General features: G+C 41.8%; 1 protein-coding gene across 1 annotated transcript in view; it reads right to left on the bottom strand.

Annotated features, from left to right (window-relative positions):
* ADCY9 (adenylate cyclase 9) overlaps positions 1-19380 on the bottom strand; it is a 155826-nt gene that overhangs the window by 28390 nt on the left and 108056 nt on the right. The window contains exon 3 of the mRNA XM_090277121.1: positions 6338-6528. Within this exon, the coding sequence (XP_090133247.1) occupies positions 6338-6528 (191 nt within the window). The remainder of the gene's footprint in view (positions 1-6337; positions 6529-19380) is intronic.

The raw sequence follows: 19380 nt of genomic DNA, 5'->3' as shown, positions 1-19380 counted from the left end.
CTATGAAGCCAACACTATGATTAACCCTATTTTATACCGGAGGAAACTGAGGTAAGAAGAGAAGAGATTTGCCCAGAGTCACACAGTTAGAAAATGATAGTGGGAGCTTAAGGCCAGGTAGCAGTGCCCTCAACCCCAACCATGCACATATGACATCTCCGAGTGAATAGGAATCACCTGCAATGTTAGCAGAAGTCCTCCTGGCTACTATATACCACTGGCAGGCCAGCGCATAGGTGATTTCTGCTAATAAAATACCAGAGAAAAGTAGAAACAAAAATATTAGAGGGATATAGAAGCAGTAATTGTTAGAGAAAAAGAAAGGCAACCTAAAGCTTTAGGACCAGGAAATTAACAGCTCGAGAATACTGGAGGCAAAACCACAAATAAAACAAAAACCTGTGAAAACCAGGCACAGGATCTCAAAATCATAGAGTGAAGAATCATAGAACCCTGCTCAGATCCCTGAGTCCTAAGTAGCTACTGCGTTTATTAAAGAAGGCTGACAAGACAAAAATACTGTTGCTATGTTGTGGAAATATTCCATTAAAAAGTCAGAAAAGGAAAGTATTTCAAATTTTGAGAAATTTCATTTATGTCTAATACCTCATATTCAGAGTTCTCAGTTTTCCCCCTAATGGCTTGTAGTCCTGACCTGGGACCCATGTTGCCATTGGTTGTTCTTTCTCCTTAGTCTCCTCCAGGCTGTGGCAGGTCCTCAGTCTTCCTTGTCTTTGTTGTCCCTGTCACGTTTGAAGTGTCCTGGTCAAGTATTTTGTAGACTGCCCTTGAATTTGGATTTGTCTGATGCTTTCATACAAGTTGACTGAGGTTTTGAGTCTGGGGGAAACCTGAACAGAGTGGATGTGCCTTTTTCAGCACCTCACATCACGGTGACAAGATTCCGCCAGTCTTACTAACCACGATGCTCTCTTCCTCATCCAGTGAAGGTGGGGCCTGCCAGGTTTTCCTCTGCCAGTTACTATTCTTCCTTTTATAAGGAATAAATATCTGGAGGAGAGGAAAGAAGCTTGGAGGATATGCAACTATCCCATTTCTCCTTAAACTTAAAACCAGTAATTTTAGAGTTCACTGATGGATCTTGCCTGCAACAACTATTACCGTGATGTTCTAATGGGGATTCTCTTTCGCTCATTCTTCTACATCTATCAGATAAAATTCCTCTGTAAGAAAGAGTTGTCAACTTATATGTGATATGCTCTCTTCTAATTGAAGGACACATACACAAACAACTAAAAATATAGATAAAACTTAAAAAGTACTTTTTAAAAAACTTACTTTATATCCATATTTCAGAGCCAGCAGTCAAGACTACTATGTATTTATTTTCATAACAGCGTTATTAAGATTAATTAACATACCATACAATTCACCCATGTAATTTAATGGTTTTAAGTATAGTCACCATTTATAATAAATATTTAATTTCTAAACTATATATATATAGTGTGTATATTTGTGTATATCTATCCATCTATCTATCTACCTGTGGAGAGAGAGATCTACCACCTTTTCCATTTCTATAATGAATTAAAATTAAAAGTAGAGACCTTCTGCTTCCTCAAACTGAGCTGGCTGAGCCTAATCATAATGATTTTACATACAAATAATACAAATAACAAGGAGGTAAAAGAAGTGATCATTTACTTGGATTCATTTAAAAAAAAAAGTCATGGCAACTGTCACAGAAGAATGAGCCCTAGGGCTAGTAACCTCAAAGGAAAAGTACAACCCTTTTGAAAAGAGGACAGGTCCTCTCTGAATTGCTCCATGTGAGCAAATCCATACCATCAGCCTCATTACTGACTGTAAACATGTAGGAACTTTCACCCCATGAGCACACAGCCCTGGGGTTCTGAGTAACTGATTAAGGTAAACTCACAATGATAGCCAAGCAAGTGCATTTCCACTGAGATCTTTCAGAGGGGAACTTAAAATGCTGTCACAGCTCACATAGTTCACTGATTAGGACTGATGTAATAAAAGAAAAAGAAATAAAGAAAGGAAGGAAGGAAAGTAAGAAGCCACCCACATCTTTGGTTTTCATTTCTTTGTACTTCACAAAGACATTAGAGTAACTACTGTTACTGGCATGTGTAATTTCTATCTATCACCTGCAGCTTCATGACAAATGAGCAGCAGACCTCCTCTGCAGAGCTGAGGTCACACTACACAGGCCAAGTGCCCATACTCCGATTATACATTTGTGACATGGTTACATCCCCCACAGCAACAACCACGGGTAAAAACGGAAGAACCTGTCTCAAGTCAGAATAAGCAGAGAAGGGGAGACCTTCCCGAGATAGTCAATGACTCATTGTGGGCAACTCAACACAGTATCTATGTCTCCTCCTGTCCTCTACTCCTACAGTGGTCACCGTCCACGTCTCCACGTGAAGTGAATGAATGCATGTCCTGGTGTTAACTGAGCATCTACTACAAACCTAGCACTCATGAGTGTTACTTCAGTTACTCTTCACAACAACCCCTAGAGACTGCCTCATCATCACCATTTCACTGTGACTTAGAGAAGTTAAGCGACTTGCTCACAATTCCCAAAGCCAAGGCTTTTAGAACGATCTTCAATTTTGAGTTTTAGCCCTTCCTACAGCACAAAAGCTGCCTTCTGTGACTGTGACAGAGAGAGAGAGCCCTTGTCTCCTTCCTGGACTCCCTTCTTAACTCCACTCCTCTTTCCCCCATCCCAAACCCCAGGGCTATCTTTGGAAGCTCAGGCTCAGAGCTGAGTGCCATGGTCCTAGCAGTGCTCCCCCACAGACCCCCACTGTGCAATGCCAGGGCTTCCTAATGAAAAACTTCACTGTCACTCAGTCAAGTAGCCAATGCTTGTGTATGGGAGGGTTCTCTCTGAACTGAGGACCAAAGCCCTTGTCTTTTGACATGATTACAGTTTCTTAGTAGGTCATCACAATACTCAGACTGTTTTATGAAATATTAGGTAAGACTTCTTCAGCTACAAACTGAGAAATAACTTACAGACACATAGGACATGTGTGCTAGGAGGGAAAACAAATGCTTCCTAGACATTGCTTTGGTTCTATTTAGTTCTGCTCAGGCTTCTCAGTTCAGTCCTTCTTAGACTACCTCTACGGAGTTCTATCTTCCTGTGTATCATTTAAGAATTAAAAATGTAAGCCAAAAGAAAGTTGTAATTATCTACTATATGCTAGGCACCATGCTGGACTTCTGGGGAAAATATAATTTTTTTTTAAAACATGGGCCCTGCCTGCATTCCAAGAGCTCACAGTAAGGCACATAAGAAACATAAGGAAAATATTGAAGATTGCATATGTTAAAGCTATAATGTTGTAGCATTATTAGGTAGAGGAGTCATAGAAAACAGTAATGAAGGTGAACTGTGAAAGGAAAAGAGGAGTTTTTCAGGAAGAAGGGAAGCAATGAGCATTGTAGGTAAGATGAACAACAAGACCAAGATATGCATGTATTCATTTTACGAATATTTACTGAACACCTCTGCTCTAATTTCATAGTTCTTCCATGAAACTCCTTTCTCTAGACAAGCATTCTCCCAAAGGAACAGCTTGAAAACAGAAATCTGTAGTCAAACAGGCCTGAGAATGCTGCATGCAGCATCAATCTCTGGCGACCTAAGTGTGCATGTTAGCATACTAAAGGCTCTGAGAAGTCCTACAGTAAAGAAACCTTTTCAGTACTGTTTACCTGAGAACTTCCCAAATTTACCAGAACCCTTTTTCTATGCTTGTCGCCTATTTCCATCCAGAGAAAGTACTGCTCAAGGGAACACAGGGGAAACACTGCCTTACACCAGGGTTAGAAGGAAATGTGGGGTCTGTCACAAACCTCCATGGGAGCTAGCTCTGGTTGGATGAGGTGACAACAGCAACAAAGGAGATTAAAGTCTGTTGACAGGGAGAGTCAACAGACCCCGGTGAAGGATCAGGAGGAGCTAGTCTGTGATTCCAGCTAATGAGAAGTGCTAACCATAGTGCAGACAACATAAGGCAACAAGCCAATGACATCTGTATGAGGCACTAGCAAGTTTAGAGGAGAAACCCACCCAAAGAATGTATGAGCAAGCAACTGATATTTTATGTTTCTATTGTTAAAAACTGTTACTTGAGGAAAGGTCTTATATGTTGTATTATAATCTATATAACCTTTAAGGCAGAGACCTCAGTTTTCTGCCTTTCAAGTTTAGACTGCTAGTTCAAAACGATTCATTCAGTTACCCAGTGCTTACATTTTATAAAGTGCTCACTGATGCCTGTTCTCACCTGCTCCCACCACAGGCACTAGAAGCAGAAAGGGGAAGAGTATGGCAAAGACTTCCCAAAGTGGCAAAGCCTGGAGAGAAGACCGAGTCTTCTATCTCCCCTGCTCTCCTTCCCCTCCAACTCTAATTCTAACTTTCTGGGACAGCCCTAGTTTGAGATGTCCTATGATCCCCCACAAAATCATCAAAACACCAGAAGTTATACTGCAAGATCCACTTCATCTGTCCCTTCTGGAAAGGGCACAAAGATTCTTTTTTTGCTCACATTCCTTTTGGTAAATACAGTCAAGTTAATAGATCACAAGATTTTCAGGACACTTTCAGATTATTTAGAAAATATATACAAGATGAGAGAATACAGTAAATAGATTCTGTCCATTCAAGTTTTTGTTTTTTGTTTTTTTTTAAGTGAAGTCAGCAACTACATTCCCTAATGAATAGAAACTCATATACACAAAATCTAAAATGGGAGCAAACACAACAAATCATTCATTTTTGGCTTTGAGCTCTATTTCTCTACTTAAATAAAGCTCAGTTTAAAGCCTGGAGGAAATTGTTTCTCCCTAGATAATGAAACCATACTTGGACAGCGCCAAGTTTTTGTGCTCCTTCCTGACACAGCTCTTCCCTGCCATGCTCAGTGACAGCTGATGCACCCAGAGCTCCTTCCTGACTGCTGCAAAACCTCAGCCCAGCAAAGAAGCTGTCTTAAAAGTGTGCAGGCATCAAGGAAATATCAGATACATTAGCTGCTACGCATGTGCCAGAGAGTATGGGAAGACAAGATCTAATACCTACCCCACTGATTCTAAACCTGGAGTGATTTTACCCTCTACCCACTCAGGGAACACTGGGCAATGCTGGAGACAGTCTTGGTTGTCACAATGGGAGGAGGAGGAGCTCCTGCCACTGAGTGGGTAGAAAACCAGGGATGCTGCTCAACATCTCACAGTGCATAGGATGGCCCCCACCAGTTATCGGGCCCAAAATGTTGATAGTATCAAGGCTGAGCAACTCTGCACTAGGTTAACAAAGCACATAACGAAAATGATATGAGCACTGTCAGTAAAACTGAGTGCAATAATTACACAAAGTAACTGGTGATCAGTCCTGTGGATTCTGACACAGTGAAATAACCGCAGCTGATTGCCACATTATGATATCTATTAAGCTTAAATACCAACATTGCTAGTTTTCAAATCTGTTAATTAATGTGGATAAGAAGGAACAGGGGTTGGATTAAAATCATTAGAATAGGCCATCATCCTGACCAATATATCATTGAGGTATTTGAGAGTACAAAAGTAAAAAGGATAAAGATTCTGTCTCTGTCTTTTTAAAAAAATGGAAATGGCAAATATTTAAACTGTAAAAATTAAGAAGAGGTACAAGTGGGGGAACCAAATCAAATGTGAAAACTGAGGAACAGCTCATAAAGTAGATGGATATAATATGCCCAAGATCCATCATATTAACTGCTTAGTAGTTCAATATGACAGAAATGGGTACTCCTCAACAGCTACCTGGATATCTCTGTTCCAATCATGAAATACTGTAACGTTCTCGGCAAGCCTTCACTCCTTCAGTTAGCTATGTCATAAGGCTCACCCACACCAACAAAATTTAAAATAACCCTAAAACACTGGATTCTAGGAGACATAGAAATACTTGAGAAAGTGGTTTCTGAAATAAAAGACCAACTAGCTCTCCAGCAAGACATGAGGAGAATCACATTTACCATTATTTTTTAGTTTTTAGAAATCCTAAAAGATTCCATATGTTGCAGAAAAAGAAAATAACAACTCAAGTGAGAAGCATCTTTATGCAGAAAGAAAATTGAGGTGCAGAATATGTCAAAAAAAGAAAAGATATTACAGATGCAAAATGCTGCTTCTTTTATACTACATGGAAAAAAAGTCACAAAACCAAATTGAAGGGCACTCCAAGTCGTCTGCAACTGCCCCAAAGGCTATTTATTATTTCACATGTTCTACTGCAGAATTAATATAAAGTTCTAGAAGTAGGAAAAAAAAAACTAACCTTAAGGTTATCAAAGGTTTTGACAGTCTGCGCCAAGTCACTGACACTCCCTGGTGATGCTGTCCCCTGTCCCCTAGGGCCTGAGGACACCCGTGAGCCATCAATGACCTCAAAGCCAGAAAGCAAGGCCTCTGAACAGCTGCAATGAGACTCCTTCGCTCTCTGACCCGCTATCAGGTATGTCTTCAAACCTATGGATAAAAATTACAGTCAGCACAGGTTGAAACCACAGTTGATTGAATGCAGCTCCATCTTGCTCTCTGTGCAGGACCTGCTCCTGAAAAGTTGAAAGTAAAGTGAAAATGTGAATATGTCATGTTTTACTACTGACTTCCATCTTTACAGAGATGCACAGCCTCAGAGGAATATTTGCCTCCAAGACACACCATTTACTCACACTATATTTTCTCTAATCAGAGAAGGAAAACTCTGACTCCAAAAAACCTCCGCTGCCTTGCGGCATACCTCTTCAGGGGAAAGGCTAAGGGAGTAAACCCCGACAGAAAATCCGGAGCCGGAGTCCCTAAGGCGGTTTGACGTTGTAGTCAACACCGGCAACTCCTGCGGCGCACCTGAAGCCAAGCTGTATTGACTCCGTCTTTCCCTTGGACCCTTCAGCTGCGAAGAGAGGGGGGGTCTGCTGCATGGGCAACAGCAGACCCTCCATATCACCCTGCCCAGGCTCTGTAGCTTCAGCTTCACTGGAGAGGACACTCCAGCGTCATCGCAAGATGTCGATTCAACACGGGAGGAGACAGATACCGTGTCACTCCCGAGTCGGACTGCACAGCCATTCTCGGCGGTGCAGATAGACTCTTAAGAAGCTACACCATCGTCTCTCGAGACGGACGGCTGCCGACGGATTTTCTCTAAGTGATGGCTGCACATTTCACCTTCGGGGGCTGAAGTGAGCATTAAAAAATTTCTCCTTGAAAGGGCCACATGACCTCTTTGTGACAGCAACAAAGCAGAATGGTAGAACCTCTACATTTCTTGGGTTTATTTTCCTCTCTCAATACCAGTTACTGACACATATTATGGTAAGTCTAGTTGTAAGGGTGACATAGAGTACGGACCATTTTACCTATGTCAGGGACTTCAAAACTACCATGAAAAGTGAGACCATAATATGTACCAACAGGGGTAATAAGAAGCTCCATTGATTCACATTTATGAAGTACCTATTTTCTGTTGGATCCAAACATTAACAGCAAGTACATTCAGAACTTGTTCAGCTACAGTCTATATGAAATTTATCCTCTCACAAAATCCTCACTTAAAAAAAAAAAGTTGATTAAACAGACAATTGACATACATCTTTACAACTCTCATTAAAGGCTGAAATAGCATACTAACATATGCTACACTATTAAGCAGCTGTAACAGGTGTATAGGTCCTTGCTCTGGGTATTCACAATTATCTGCTTGGGAAATAATGAGGAACTCAACGAATTTCTGAAAAAGAAGGAAATCTGATTTAAAGAAATCCATTGGGAATTTAACCAAACTGCAAATGTACTGAAGGGGCTGACAATATAATTTATTCAACAAATGTTTATTTTAGGCCTGGTGTATGTTATACAGGGTGGGAAAGTAGGTTTACAGTTGTGAGTATGCGAAACAGATTATTCTTGTATTATTATTTATTAATTATTACATTATTTTCCATACAAACTGTAAACCTACTTTTGCCCCACCCTGGGCATGGAAAATAAAACCAAGAACAAAACAGGGGTCTGTCTTGGAGAATCTAAGCTCCAGCAGAAGGTGGGAATGAAAAGCCAACATGGAAAGACTCAATCAAGAGGTGCTATGTCTATTGCTGAACCTGAACATTTTCTTACATTCAGTATGTATTTAATAAATCTTTAAAATTAATTAGTCAAACAACCTAGGACTGCTTAACCAATAACCCATAATCATTTTATAATCACACCACCATTTTATTATGTAATCTTTGTTCATCTCCTCTCTCCTCATAAAAATATTATATGGTGTATGTTTTTAAGTCAATTTTCTGAGAATTTGGCAAGATTCCTTAAAATACCTGGCGACATCCTTGAGTACAGCCAAATCCCAGGTGGGTATCAGAAGACTCAGATAAATAATTTTGGGTGCTTAAATGACTGCAAAGGAGATAGTTACATGCTCACTCTCAACTGAGGTCCTGAACTTCCATTTTTTTTTCTCTAACAAAAATATACATCCCAATTTATGTATAGGATTAATCACAGTTATAACTAATTACATGCATAATCATGAATTGGAAACATGAACTAGAATACAACGGAAGAGTAGAAGCAACTTTATAGGAATTTCTGAGGCTCTTGTCACTGACAACACTGACTTGATTTAGTTGTTTCACCTTGGGAGAGTTGAAAAACATCACCTTTAGGGGCTAATCAGAGGAAAGTCCTATTTTGGCCTTAGTCTCTGGGGTGGCAGGGCTTATTCCTGGTTCATCAGAGAAGGGCACAAAAAGACCAGTCCTTGGAGCTGCTCTAAGGGTCTCCCCCCTGACTCCCGAGTATGGCAGGGTATGTTGCCCGGCAGTGGGGAGGGAGAGGTGCCCGAGGGAGCACATGCTGCCATTGCAAAGATCCACTTGGGAGACCAGAAAGAGGAAGGACATTTTTTTTATTGCAGGGGGTTAGAAGTTGCCACTGAAGGGAGTAGTTTTCCATTATGTCTGCAGCTGGTCCTGACCCCAGAAGAGTGTTCCCAGTGAGATGCCACTGGCTTGGGGCTTCCCTGGTTGAAGTAGCTGCTCCCTGTGGGTGAGGACTGTCCTGGAGCATAAGGCCAGGGAAGCCAGAGGGGCCCTGGCCTCAGCTCTCAAACCCAGGAAGAATCTTTGTCCAGGTAACTGTCTATTTCTCCCCACCCTCACCCCCTGTGCAGCTTCGGACCTGCAAGAGCCAGTGAAGGAGGCCTTTCCTGGAGGTGTAACAGCTAAAGCAGAGAAAAGGTTGAGCCAGCAGACCTAAAGGGCAGCAGCCTGAGTCCCACAGAGACATACATGATACTGAAGCCAGCATTTCAAAGCAGGAGCATGCCCACCACCAGGGAGGGTGCAGCTATAGTGCCCAACTCTGTAGTTACAAGTTCTGATGCTGCCTTGGGGTGCACATCCCTGAGGTTTGTTATGACTACTATTAATTGTGACTACCATTGTTGCTGCTCAGAGAACAAGCCAGAACACATCCACTATGGCCCCTACTTCTATGGGGCTGTCACCTGAAGAGGGATCTAGACAGCAGGTAGGATGAGGAAGTGATGGTGCTCCAGAAAGCACAGGAGGGCAGCACCTTGCAAAGACTTGGAGGTTAAGGAAGTCCCAGATGAAGTGTCCTCCAAGGTAAGAACTGAAAGACGAAGAGAGGTCAGCCCAATGAAAGCCAGCAGGGCCAGAGGCTGTGGGTGATACTACAATAGTCCGTGAACAGGCCCTCCAGAAAGGGAGCTTTTGGCAGGCAGAGTTGAGGGATGGAAGTAAGTTTAGTGTGGCTGTAACAGATAATGTGTAAGGGGGGAAATGGCCAGAGGTGACCTGGGGCCATGAAGGTGCCAGGTAGACCAGCTCCAAGAATCTTCATGCTGGGCAAAGTGTGGGATGTGGGAAGAGTAGAGAGCAGGCTCAAGGCTTAGGAAAGGCCAGGGAGCTGTGGTTGCTGGCCACAGTGGGTGGGAAGGTTAGGAAACACGGGAGTCAGGAAGTTAATGGTGGGAATAGGAACCTACTGCCCCCTGGAGAGGTGGGTAAGAGCATGGCTTCTGCAGGGCAACCTCCTATTTAGACTCCACCACCTCCTCACTGCATGACCTGGAGTAAGACACCACAGTGCTCTGCATGTTTCCTCATCATGAGGTGAGGCTAAGGACAGGACTCACCCCACATGGCTCTTGTGAGGATTAAACAATTAACACACATGAAGGCTTAACAGTGCCTGACACATAGTGAGAAATCGGTAACATTAGCTCTTATTATCAATGTGGATGCTTGACCTCCTTATCAGTGTAGCCTTTTTGTTGCTCCTTCTATGTACAAAAGCATATGTGAAATGGTTAAATCAATAATTGCTCCAAATTTGTTTCTAACTTGAATTTTTCTTTAGGAAGCCCCTGATGACCAACTTGTACTGATGACACACTACTGCTAGTATTCCCAAGGTCGAACATACATGTGTCCATGGCAAGCAAAACTGGTGAACAAATTAAGTATCTTTTTATTTATGCTTTGATATAAAGCTAAATTTACAATGAAACCTTTTGCCAGAACTGAAGGGACACCAGCATGATAAAATAAGGCAGAGCTTAGCTGCCCAATGTGAAATACCTGGGAAATGCATTAGGTCTCAGTGACTGAGTTCCAGCCTTGTCAAATCCAAGTCAAGAGAGTTTATAAGAGATAAGGATTTAATGAGTAACCACACACGTGGATCCTGGGGTCCAAGTTCATAAGAATGATTCTTTAGAAGCAGAAGGTCAAAATAAGGCCACTAAATTATTTTGTTAAGTATAATGTAAACAGGAGAATAGTTAATAAGATTTCTTACATTCCTTCCTGGTAATTGATTTTAAATCTCACCAGCATTTATGGCTTTTGTCAGCTCATTTTACAGAGGCTGAGGGGTGAAGTTACACAGTTCCTACTGGGCTCCTGCCTTGTTTGGCTGCTTGTTGCAAGGAAAGTGATGTGGTTAACATTCTTAAGCCTTCTTAAGTATATTATCAATTCTTTCAGGATGAAAACTATGCCTTGCACACAACTGGTGCTTAGTTTTGGTGAACTGAGTGTAATTTGAGTGAATGACATAGTCCAGTTCAAAAAAGAAAGACTATTCTGAACTCCTTTCTGTATCCTGGTCTTTTTCTGTGTGATGCTTGCTTTGGAGGAGATATCCTCAGTCACTAAGCGCCAAGGATCTGAATGTCCTCTCAAAGGAAAGAAGAGAATAATCAAGAAGCAAAGAATGTTTGGAGACACAGCCTTGGGAACTAGCAGCATAACAAATGCCTAGAAGCTTGCATCACCAGAGATTTGAAACAATAAACATAAGAGAAGCAATCAGATTGGGCTAGTTCATACACATTCTAAAAAATTACTTCACTTTGCATTACAGTTTTCCTCATAACTAGGTCTGTAATGGCCAAGTAGTATGAGGATTATCTAAACTAAAATCTAGTTGGTGAATAAGAAAAGTAAAGATTAAAAGTGCTGTTATTCTTAATCTACCAAATAACCCAGGCCTACAAAATTATATATAGCGTACTTCTATTGCTCCTGCTTAAGAAGACCAAAAGTTTTGGTGAACAAAAGAAGAACATTTTTCACCTTGTTGACATTAAAACATCTTAGGATGAATCTCAGTCTTTTCTGTTCCTATGTAAAACAACTAATCACGGGAACTGATTCATCTTGGTTGTCCCAACACTTGACAATAAATCACAAGTTTCTATAGTAAACGGCTGGTAGTGGAACTTAACCTCTCTCTGAAAAAATGAAGTCCCAAGCAATAAAATATGAGGCAGATTTACTCAAGCAGGTAAAAGAAACAAAGGTGGGTACCATGTTTGCTTAACCTGATCTTGATTCAGACTTTAGCTGAACAAAAAAACTTTTAGAATAACATACTTCCTCTCCCTCTCTCCCCACCCTGCTACTGAAACAGGTGCTTTCTGCACACAGCTCCCTCTCTTTATCAGTAATGAGTAAATGTGCTACCATCATGGCCAAATATGAGTGGCCAAACAACCACTTAAGTGACCAGTCCCTCTGCACTGCCTTTTAACTAAAAAAAAATTTTTAATTGGTTTGAGAGAGAGAGAAACATCAACCTGTTGTTCCACCCACCCACACATTTACCAGTTGAAACCTGCACACGCCCTGAACCAGGATCAAACCCGGAACCCTGGCACAACATGACAATGCTCCAACCAACCGATGAGACACCCAGCCAGGGCCACTGTCTTCTTACCTTCCAAACTTGGCATTAATAAATACTACCCTGCTAAATGCTACATTGCTGAGTATTAATACCATAAAACTCCAGTGGTAACAAACTTCAGAGACCCATTCCTTCCACCTCTAAAATACTCCTGAATTATGATTTAATACTATGGGCCTTCACAGAAACAAAATCTTTGAAAGACAACATTTGGTATGAACAGTCTACCAGGTAGTATATCATTCATTCATGTGCTCATTCACTCATTCACTTATCCAATAAATTAAATATTTATTGAGTAATTGCTGAGGGTTAGGACCTGGGCTAAGTGTTGAAAAAAATGGATAAGAAAAAAAAGTATTCCAATTTCAGAAATTGAGTGCAGATGAAAACTGTGACTTAAATACACAACTTCAGTTCCCTCATCTATAAAATGAAAATACTGGTAACAATAATATCATTTCTTGGGAAATTGTGAGGATTACTTGAGTTAGTGCACATAAAAAGGGAAATGCAAAAGGGAAAGACAGTGCTTTCGTTAGAGTCCTCAGGAACACTTAGGAATAACTCAAAAGTAAATGAAGGAAGGGCATGAAGTAATGCTCATAAAAGTTAAATCAGGGAAACAAGATGGCGGAAGAGTAAGTGGAAGCTACACTAACCTCCTCCCAAAACTAGTCTGGATTTACAACTTAATTTTGGAGAAATCATCTGGAGTAACCAACCGAATACTAGCTGGAGAGAAGTCTCATAACCACGGAGAGACAGAAAAGGCCACTACATCACAACATGACCAAATACAACAAGGATGCCAGCCTGTTAAATCAAGCATGCCGTTGTCTGGGGACAGCCAACCAACCTGGATTCTGCACGATCCTGCCCCATGTGCGAAGGCCACCCTCCTCTCCACACCCCCACTTTTATTAGAGATTTCTGGACCCAAGGGTAGGTAGAACGATGACCATGTCCAGCTTGAAGCAGCTAGAAGAGCTCGAGACCTTCGCCCATTGTCCTTTATAAGATTATAAAGGGTCTTAAGTCTGAGAGGGAGGAATTGTTCTTTTTTATTGTTAAATTAATTAATTAATTAATTCATTTTAAAAAGAAGAAGAAGACTATATGAAAGGGTGAGGCAGGAGAGCTTGTATGTATGACCCATGGGCATGGGCTTGAGGGGGATTGTTGGGGGAGGGGGTGCTGGGTGGAGGAGAGCAAAGGGGGAAAAATTGGAACTATTGTAACAATATAATCAATAAAATATACTTAAAAAAAAAAAAGTTAAATCAGGACTCCCGGCCAAGATGGAGGCGTAGACAGACATGCTGCATCTCCCTCCACAACTAAGAAGGAATACAACTACCTCAAAACTAGAAACAACCAGAGGTTCCAGAAAATCAAAGTGCATAGAAGTCCAGCAAACAAAGATATAAAGAAGAAATACTCATCCAGACAGGCAGGAAGGGCGGAGCCAGGGCAGAGAGGACATGGTGTGATAGTGGTGGTGGCAGCAGCAGGCCAGTGGAAAGTGCAGTCACACGTTTTAAAAAGTCAGGAAGGACACCTGGGGAGCGTTCCCAGCTCCTCAACAGAGCAGCTCACTGTCCCAGCTCCTGGGAAAATCAAGTCTCATTGCTTTTCACTGTGCAAACCAGTGGAGGTTGAGACGGAGGCAGAAATTGCTGGTCTCTCAGCTGAGTCCACTTATTAAAAGGGCCCCCACAGACCTAGAATGTCCGCAGACCTACCCACTCTGGGAACGACGGCCAAGGCAGCAGCTAGGAGGGCGTCAGTCTGGTGCAGAAGTGGGAGAAGTACCTGGAAAAGGGACGAGTGCTGGGCAAGCGGCATCGTTCCTTCTCAGACCCCTCCCCCCCATACAGAGCCACAACGTGGCGAAACAGGTCACCCTGTACTGAGGAATCCCTAAGGCTCCGCCCCTTACAACGTAACAAGAGCAATAGCTCTACCTGGGACGCGGAGGCAAACAAACACAGGAGACTTCTGGCCACGATGGAGCCGTAGACTGATACGCTCCCTCTCCCTCCACAACTAAGAAAGAATACAACTACTGCAAAACCAGCAATAACGAGAAGTTTCAGAAAATAAATGGAAGTCCACCGTATGAACTTATAAAGAAGTTGTGCTTGTCCGGACAAGTAGGAGGGGCAAAGCCGGGGAGGAGAGGTCAAGCTGTGCTTTCTGCAGCAGCAGCAGCAATGGCGGCAGGACAGCAGTAAGCACAGACACCTGTATTTAAGGGGAGGTGAAAAGAACCTGGGGAGCACCCCCAGCTGCAGACCAGACCCATCAGCTTGTGATTCCAACACTGTGGAAGGCAGATCTCCATTGCCTTGGACTGTGAGGCCTGGTGGAGGTGGGGACGGAGGAGGAGGCTCCTGGTCTCTCAGCAGAGAGTGAACGGCAGGAAACCATCCTGGACCCCCACCCCCGCAGAAAACACCACAGCGTGGTGAGACGGGTAGTCCGGTTGTGACACATGCACGGGGCTCCGCCCTCTATAGCATAGGAGGTGTGACAGCCCTGCCCAGGAAGCAAAAGTAAACACAAAACTGTTAAAGATGGCACAGATCATGATAGAGATCCCGGTGACACAGCTGACCAGACAGCAAATTTCTAATCTAAAGAAGCAGCAGATAGGAAATCTTTCTGAGGCACAGTTCAGAGCTTTGGTTATAAAAGTGCTTACAGACCTAACAGCGGATCTGAAATAAGACAGGGAAGGAATGAAGGCTAGTCCTGCTGAAATGAACAAAAACACATACGAAACTAGTGGTGAGGAAAAGAAAACCAGGGATCAAATCAACAAATCGGAACACAGGGAAGGAACAATCAGTCAACCAGTGCAGAAAGAGGAAACGAGAAGTGAGGAAAATGAAGAGAGGCTCAGAAACCTATGGGACAGCTATAAGCAGACCAACATCAGAATCATAGGGTTACCAGAAGGTGAAGAAGAACAACTAGAAATTGAAAAATTATGTGAAAAATTAATGAAGCAGAACTTCCCTAACTTGGGGAAGAGAATAGACTTACAGGTCCAGGAAGCACAGAGAATTCCAAATAAACTGGACTCGCGGAGAACCACACCAAGACTCATTATAATCAAAATGTCAAAAATTAAGGATAAAGAGAGAATCTTAAAAGCAGCAAGAGAGAAGACGAAAATTACATACAAAGGGGTCCCAATAAGACTGTCAGCTGATTTCTCAAAAGAAATTCTGCAGACAAGAAGGGACTGGCAAGAGATATTCAAAGTAATGAAAAGCAAAAACCTACAGCCATGATTACTCTATCCAGCAAAGCTGTCATTCAGAATAGAAGGTCAGAGAAAGTGCTTCCAGGACAAAGTAAAACTGAAGGAGTTCATCAGATCCAAACCACTATTATATGAGATGTTAAAGGGACTTGTTTCAGAGAAAGAGGATCAAAACTATGAACATTAAAATGAAGACTGTATCACAACAACCAACAACATAAGCTAGGGAACCAAAACAAAGACAAACTAAGTAGGCAACAAGAGTGTGAAAAAAATTATAGGTATGGGAAAAATTTTGAGGGAAGATCAGCAGAGAGGAGGAAGGGGACAAAGGGAGGGAGATGATACAGGAATTAAGAAGCATAGCAGGAGGGAGTGGAGTAGATAGGAAGATGAGAACTATGTGCACAACCAATGGGCATGGATTAAGGGGGGGAGGGGCAACTGGAGGGAGGGATGTCACTGGGTGGAGGAGAACAAAGGGAAAAGAAATTGGGAAACTGTAACAGCATAATCAATAAAGCATATTTAAAAAAATGTTAAGTCAGAGAGTGGAAGGATGGCTGTAAATGTGAGGACAATCAGTAGGTGATGAAATGCATCTACAAGAGAGAATTACATGAATTCAATAATATGAGGATGTTCAAAACTGACCAAAGGCATTTTATGGTGTTAGAAAACAAAAGAAAAATGAAGATCTCAGATAACTATCTTGGAATTCTGTAATATAACAAAGTTTAAATAGTCAGAAGAGGCTATAAAACAAGAGAGCTGGAAGGAAAGGTGTTGGGAACAAAAACAGACTAACAACTAATAAATTGCTGTTCACCCAGTGATAACATGAAATGCCATAAAGACAGAAGAGGGAATGTCAGGTTACATCTAAAGCAGTTACAAGGGGAGTCACAGACTGTATTTTCCCTAAGGAACTAAGAAATAATAATTTTAAGATTTTAATAATCAAATTAATCATTTAAAAATTACTACTTAATTTTTTAAAAGATTTTATTTATTTTTGGAGAGAGGGGAAGGGAGGGAGAAAGAAAGGGAGAGAAACAGCCCTTTGTTGCTTCCTCTAAAAGCCCTAAATGGGGACTGAACCCTCAACCCAGGTATGTGCCCTGACCGGAAATAGAACTGGCAACTTTTCACTTGGTGGGAAAACACCCAACCAACTGAGCCACAGCAGTCAGGGCTAAAAATTACTAATTTTAAGAGTTGAAAATTTAAGCACAATACACAAACAATGGAAGACAGATTCCAGAAAAAAGATAAATAAAAGACCATTTAAAATCTGAGAATAGGTGGCAGCTAGATAATTGAAAAATAAAACCAAAAAGGGGGAAGGAATACATTGAAAATAGAAATAAAGCTATATGATGCTAAGTAAAAGAAGCCTGTCACAAAAGGCCACATACTATATGATTCTATTTATGTGAAATGTCCAGAATAGGCAAATCCATAGACACAGAAAATAGACTAGTAGTTGCTAGAGGTTTGGAAGTTAGGGGGATGGGAAGCAACTGTTAATGGGTATAGGGTTTCTTTTTGGGGTGATGAAAATGTTCTAAAATTTGATTGTGGTGATAGCTGCACAACTTTGTGAATATACTAAAAACCAATGAATTGTATACTTTAGAAGAATGAGTTTTTTTGAAAAAATAGCCCTGCAAAATGAAAAGTTGCCAGTTCGATTCCCGGTCAGGGCACATGCCTGGGTTGCGGATTTGGTCCCCAGTCCAGGCACATACAAAAAACAACCAGTTGATGTTTCTCTTTTACATCGATGTTTCTCTTTTACATCGATGTTTCTTCCCCTCTCTTTCTCCCTCCCTTCACCTCTCTCCAAAAAATAAGTAAATATAAATTTTAAAAAAGAGAAAAAATAAAGCTATGTGAACTTCAACAAGATGCAACAATAGTTTTCAGATTCAGAGAAGAAACAAATTAAGCTGGTAAGAGATATGCTATCCTTGGGAATTCAAGGTAAAGGAATGGGCAGTGGCAGGTAAAAGAAAAATATTAAAAATAAAGTCTTGGAAATAGATAACATGGTAGAGCTAGGATGGAAAAACATATAAGTAAGAAATTAAGGCTAAATAACCCTGAAGAACTAAAAATTCAACATGGCCAGAGTTCAGAAGTCTGGGAGAACTTAAACAAAAGTTTGACCTTCACAAGATATCTCCAAGAATCATCAAATTTGCAACTCTCGCTGCCACAATCTAGTCCAAAAGAGCTGGGCTGACGCCCAAGCTGTCTTTTTAGATTGCCAACCCGATTCCCCATGACAGCAAGAGTTCACCACACAGCACAACAAGGCTGCCTGAGTGTCACGCCTGCCTCTTTACCTCCACAAAGCAGGCGGCTCAGGCTTTCCCTGGCTGCCTTGAACACTGCTGTTTCTTTTTTATCAACAAGGACATTTATTTGCAAAGGCATCTTCTTCTGATGCAGAGGAAGTGCTACCCACATTGACACTTCTGTGAGCATCTTCAGTCAACCTCACCCTCCCTCACTTGGAAACTTCATATTATGCAAAGCAAAATACAAAATTCTTGTAATTCCTGACTGGCCTTCCCTAGGAGTAGTCACACCAGCACTTTCACTACCTGTTACTTCGTGGAAATGTTTATCCCGGGTTCTGGCTTGCTCCCAAATCACATTTCCAGCACAGTCACATGCCTGCTGTGAATTTCACTTTTCAAGTCAATCAGTTTTCAACTAAAATTAATCCTTTCTCTCTTTGATGAGTGTTTATACACTGGCTGGAGCACTAACTGAAAGTTTCTCAAACTGCATTTTCTTGTTCTCACAGAACACATGACAGACTCGCTCAAGCCAATAACTGAGAAACCAAAAACATCTATTTTCTTAGGTATCTCCTATTGTCTAATTTCATCTCAGCACTGGAGGCAGTCTTTCTATTTTAGACCTTTCTCAGAAGAATCAAAGTTGTGTTTATGTGGTATAATGTCTTTGTAGAAACAATTTTTTGTAAATCCTCATCTGAGGGTTTATGTTCACTGATTTCAGACAGACAGAAAGGGAGAGAGAGAAGCATCGATTTGTTGTTCCACTTATTTATGCATTCATTAGTTGTTTCTTATATGTGCCTGTTACAGAACCCCTGGGCTGCTCCAACTGAAAACAAACCCACGGGCTCTTTAGTTAGGGGCCCGATTGCCCGCCGCCAAAATTATAACTCTCAATACCAGAGTTTAGTGAAAAGAAAAAGAATTGTTTATTTAACAATTATATAGATTTAGTTATTTGCGGATTTCTGTTGTTAAGTCTTATATTCTTTAAAACACCCATAAACACATATCCTTGCCTCCCCCCTACCAAACCAGGCTAGTTTTAGAAAAGTCAGAGAAACCCTTTCCCTACTTTCCAAACACAGTTCAGCTTTACCAGCAGCTGCCAATCACTCAGTTCTGATTGGGGAGGTCCTTTCTGTGCTGTGGTGCCCTCCAGCTCTCAATGCAGAACTGCCTGGATTCTCAGCCTCCTAGCAAACTGCCTTCTTCCTGCAAACCCCGTGGATCCCCTCTCCTCAAAACCACATGGCGAGAGCCTCTTAAAGCAGCCTGTAGACTCCTTCTCCAAGCCACATGGAGAAGGCCCCTTCACCAAGCCACGTGGAGGGAGCACACGAGAGAGCGAGACAGCGAGAGCCCGAGAGCGAGCGCGTGAGCGGGAGAGATAGAGCCGAACTGTCCACAGCTGCCTATATATCCCTGACTGCGTCCTCTGACGCAGTGGGCGTTGCAAACAGTTCTGACCATTCACAGAACGATTCATAGGCTCTGTGTGCTTTC

This window comes from Furipterus horrens, unplaced genomic scaffold (genome assembly GCF_987537825.1).
Source record: "Furipterus horrens unplaced genomic scaffold, mFurHor1.1.pri manual_scaffold_5, whole genome shotgun sequence".
NCBI classification, from domain to species: domain Eukaryota; kingdom Metazoa; phylum Chordata; class Mammalia; order Chiroptera; family Furipteridae; genus Furipterus; species Furipterus horrens.
This window is presented reverse-complemented; position numbering and strand designations above follow the sequence as displayed.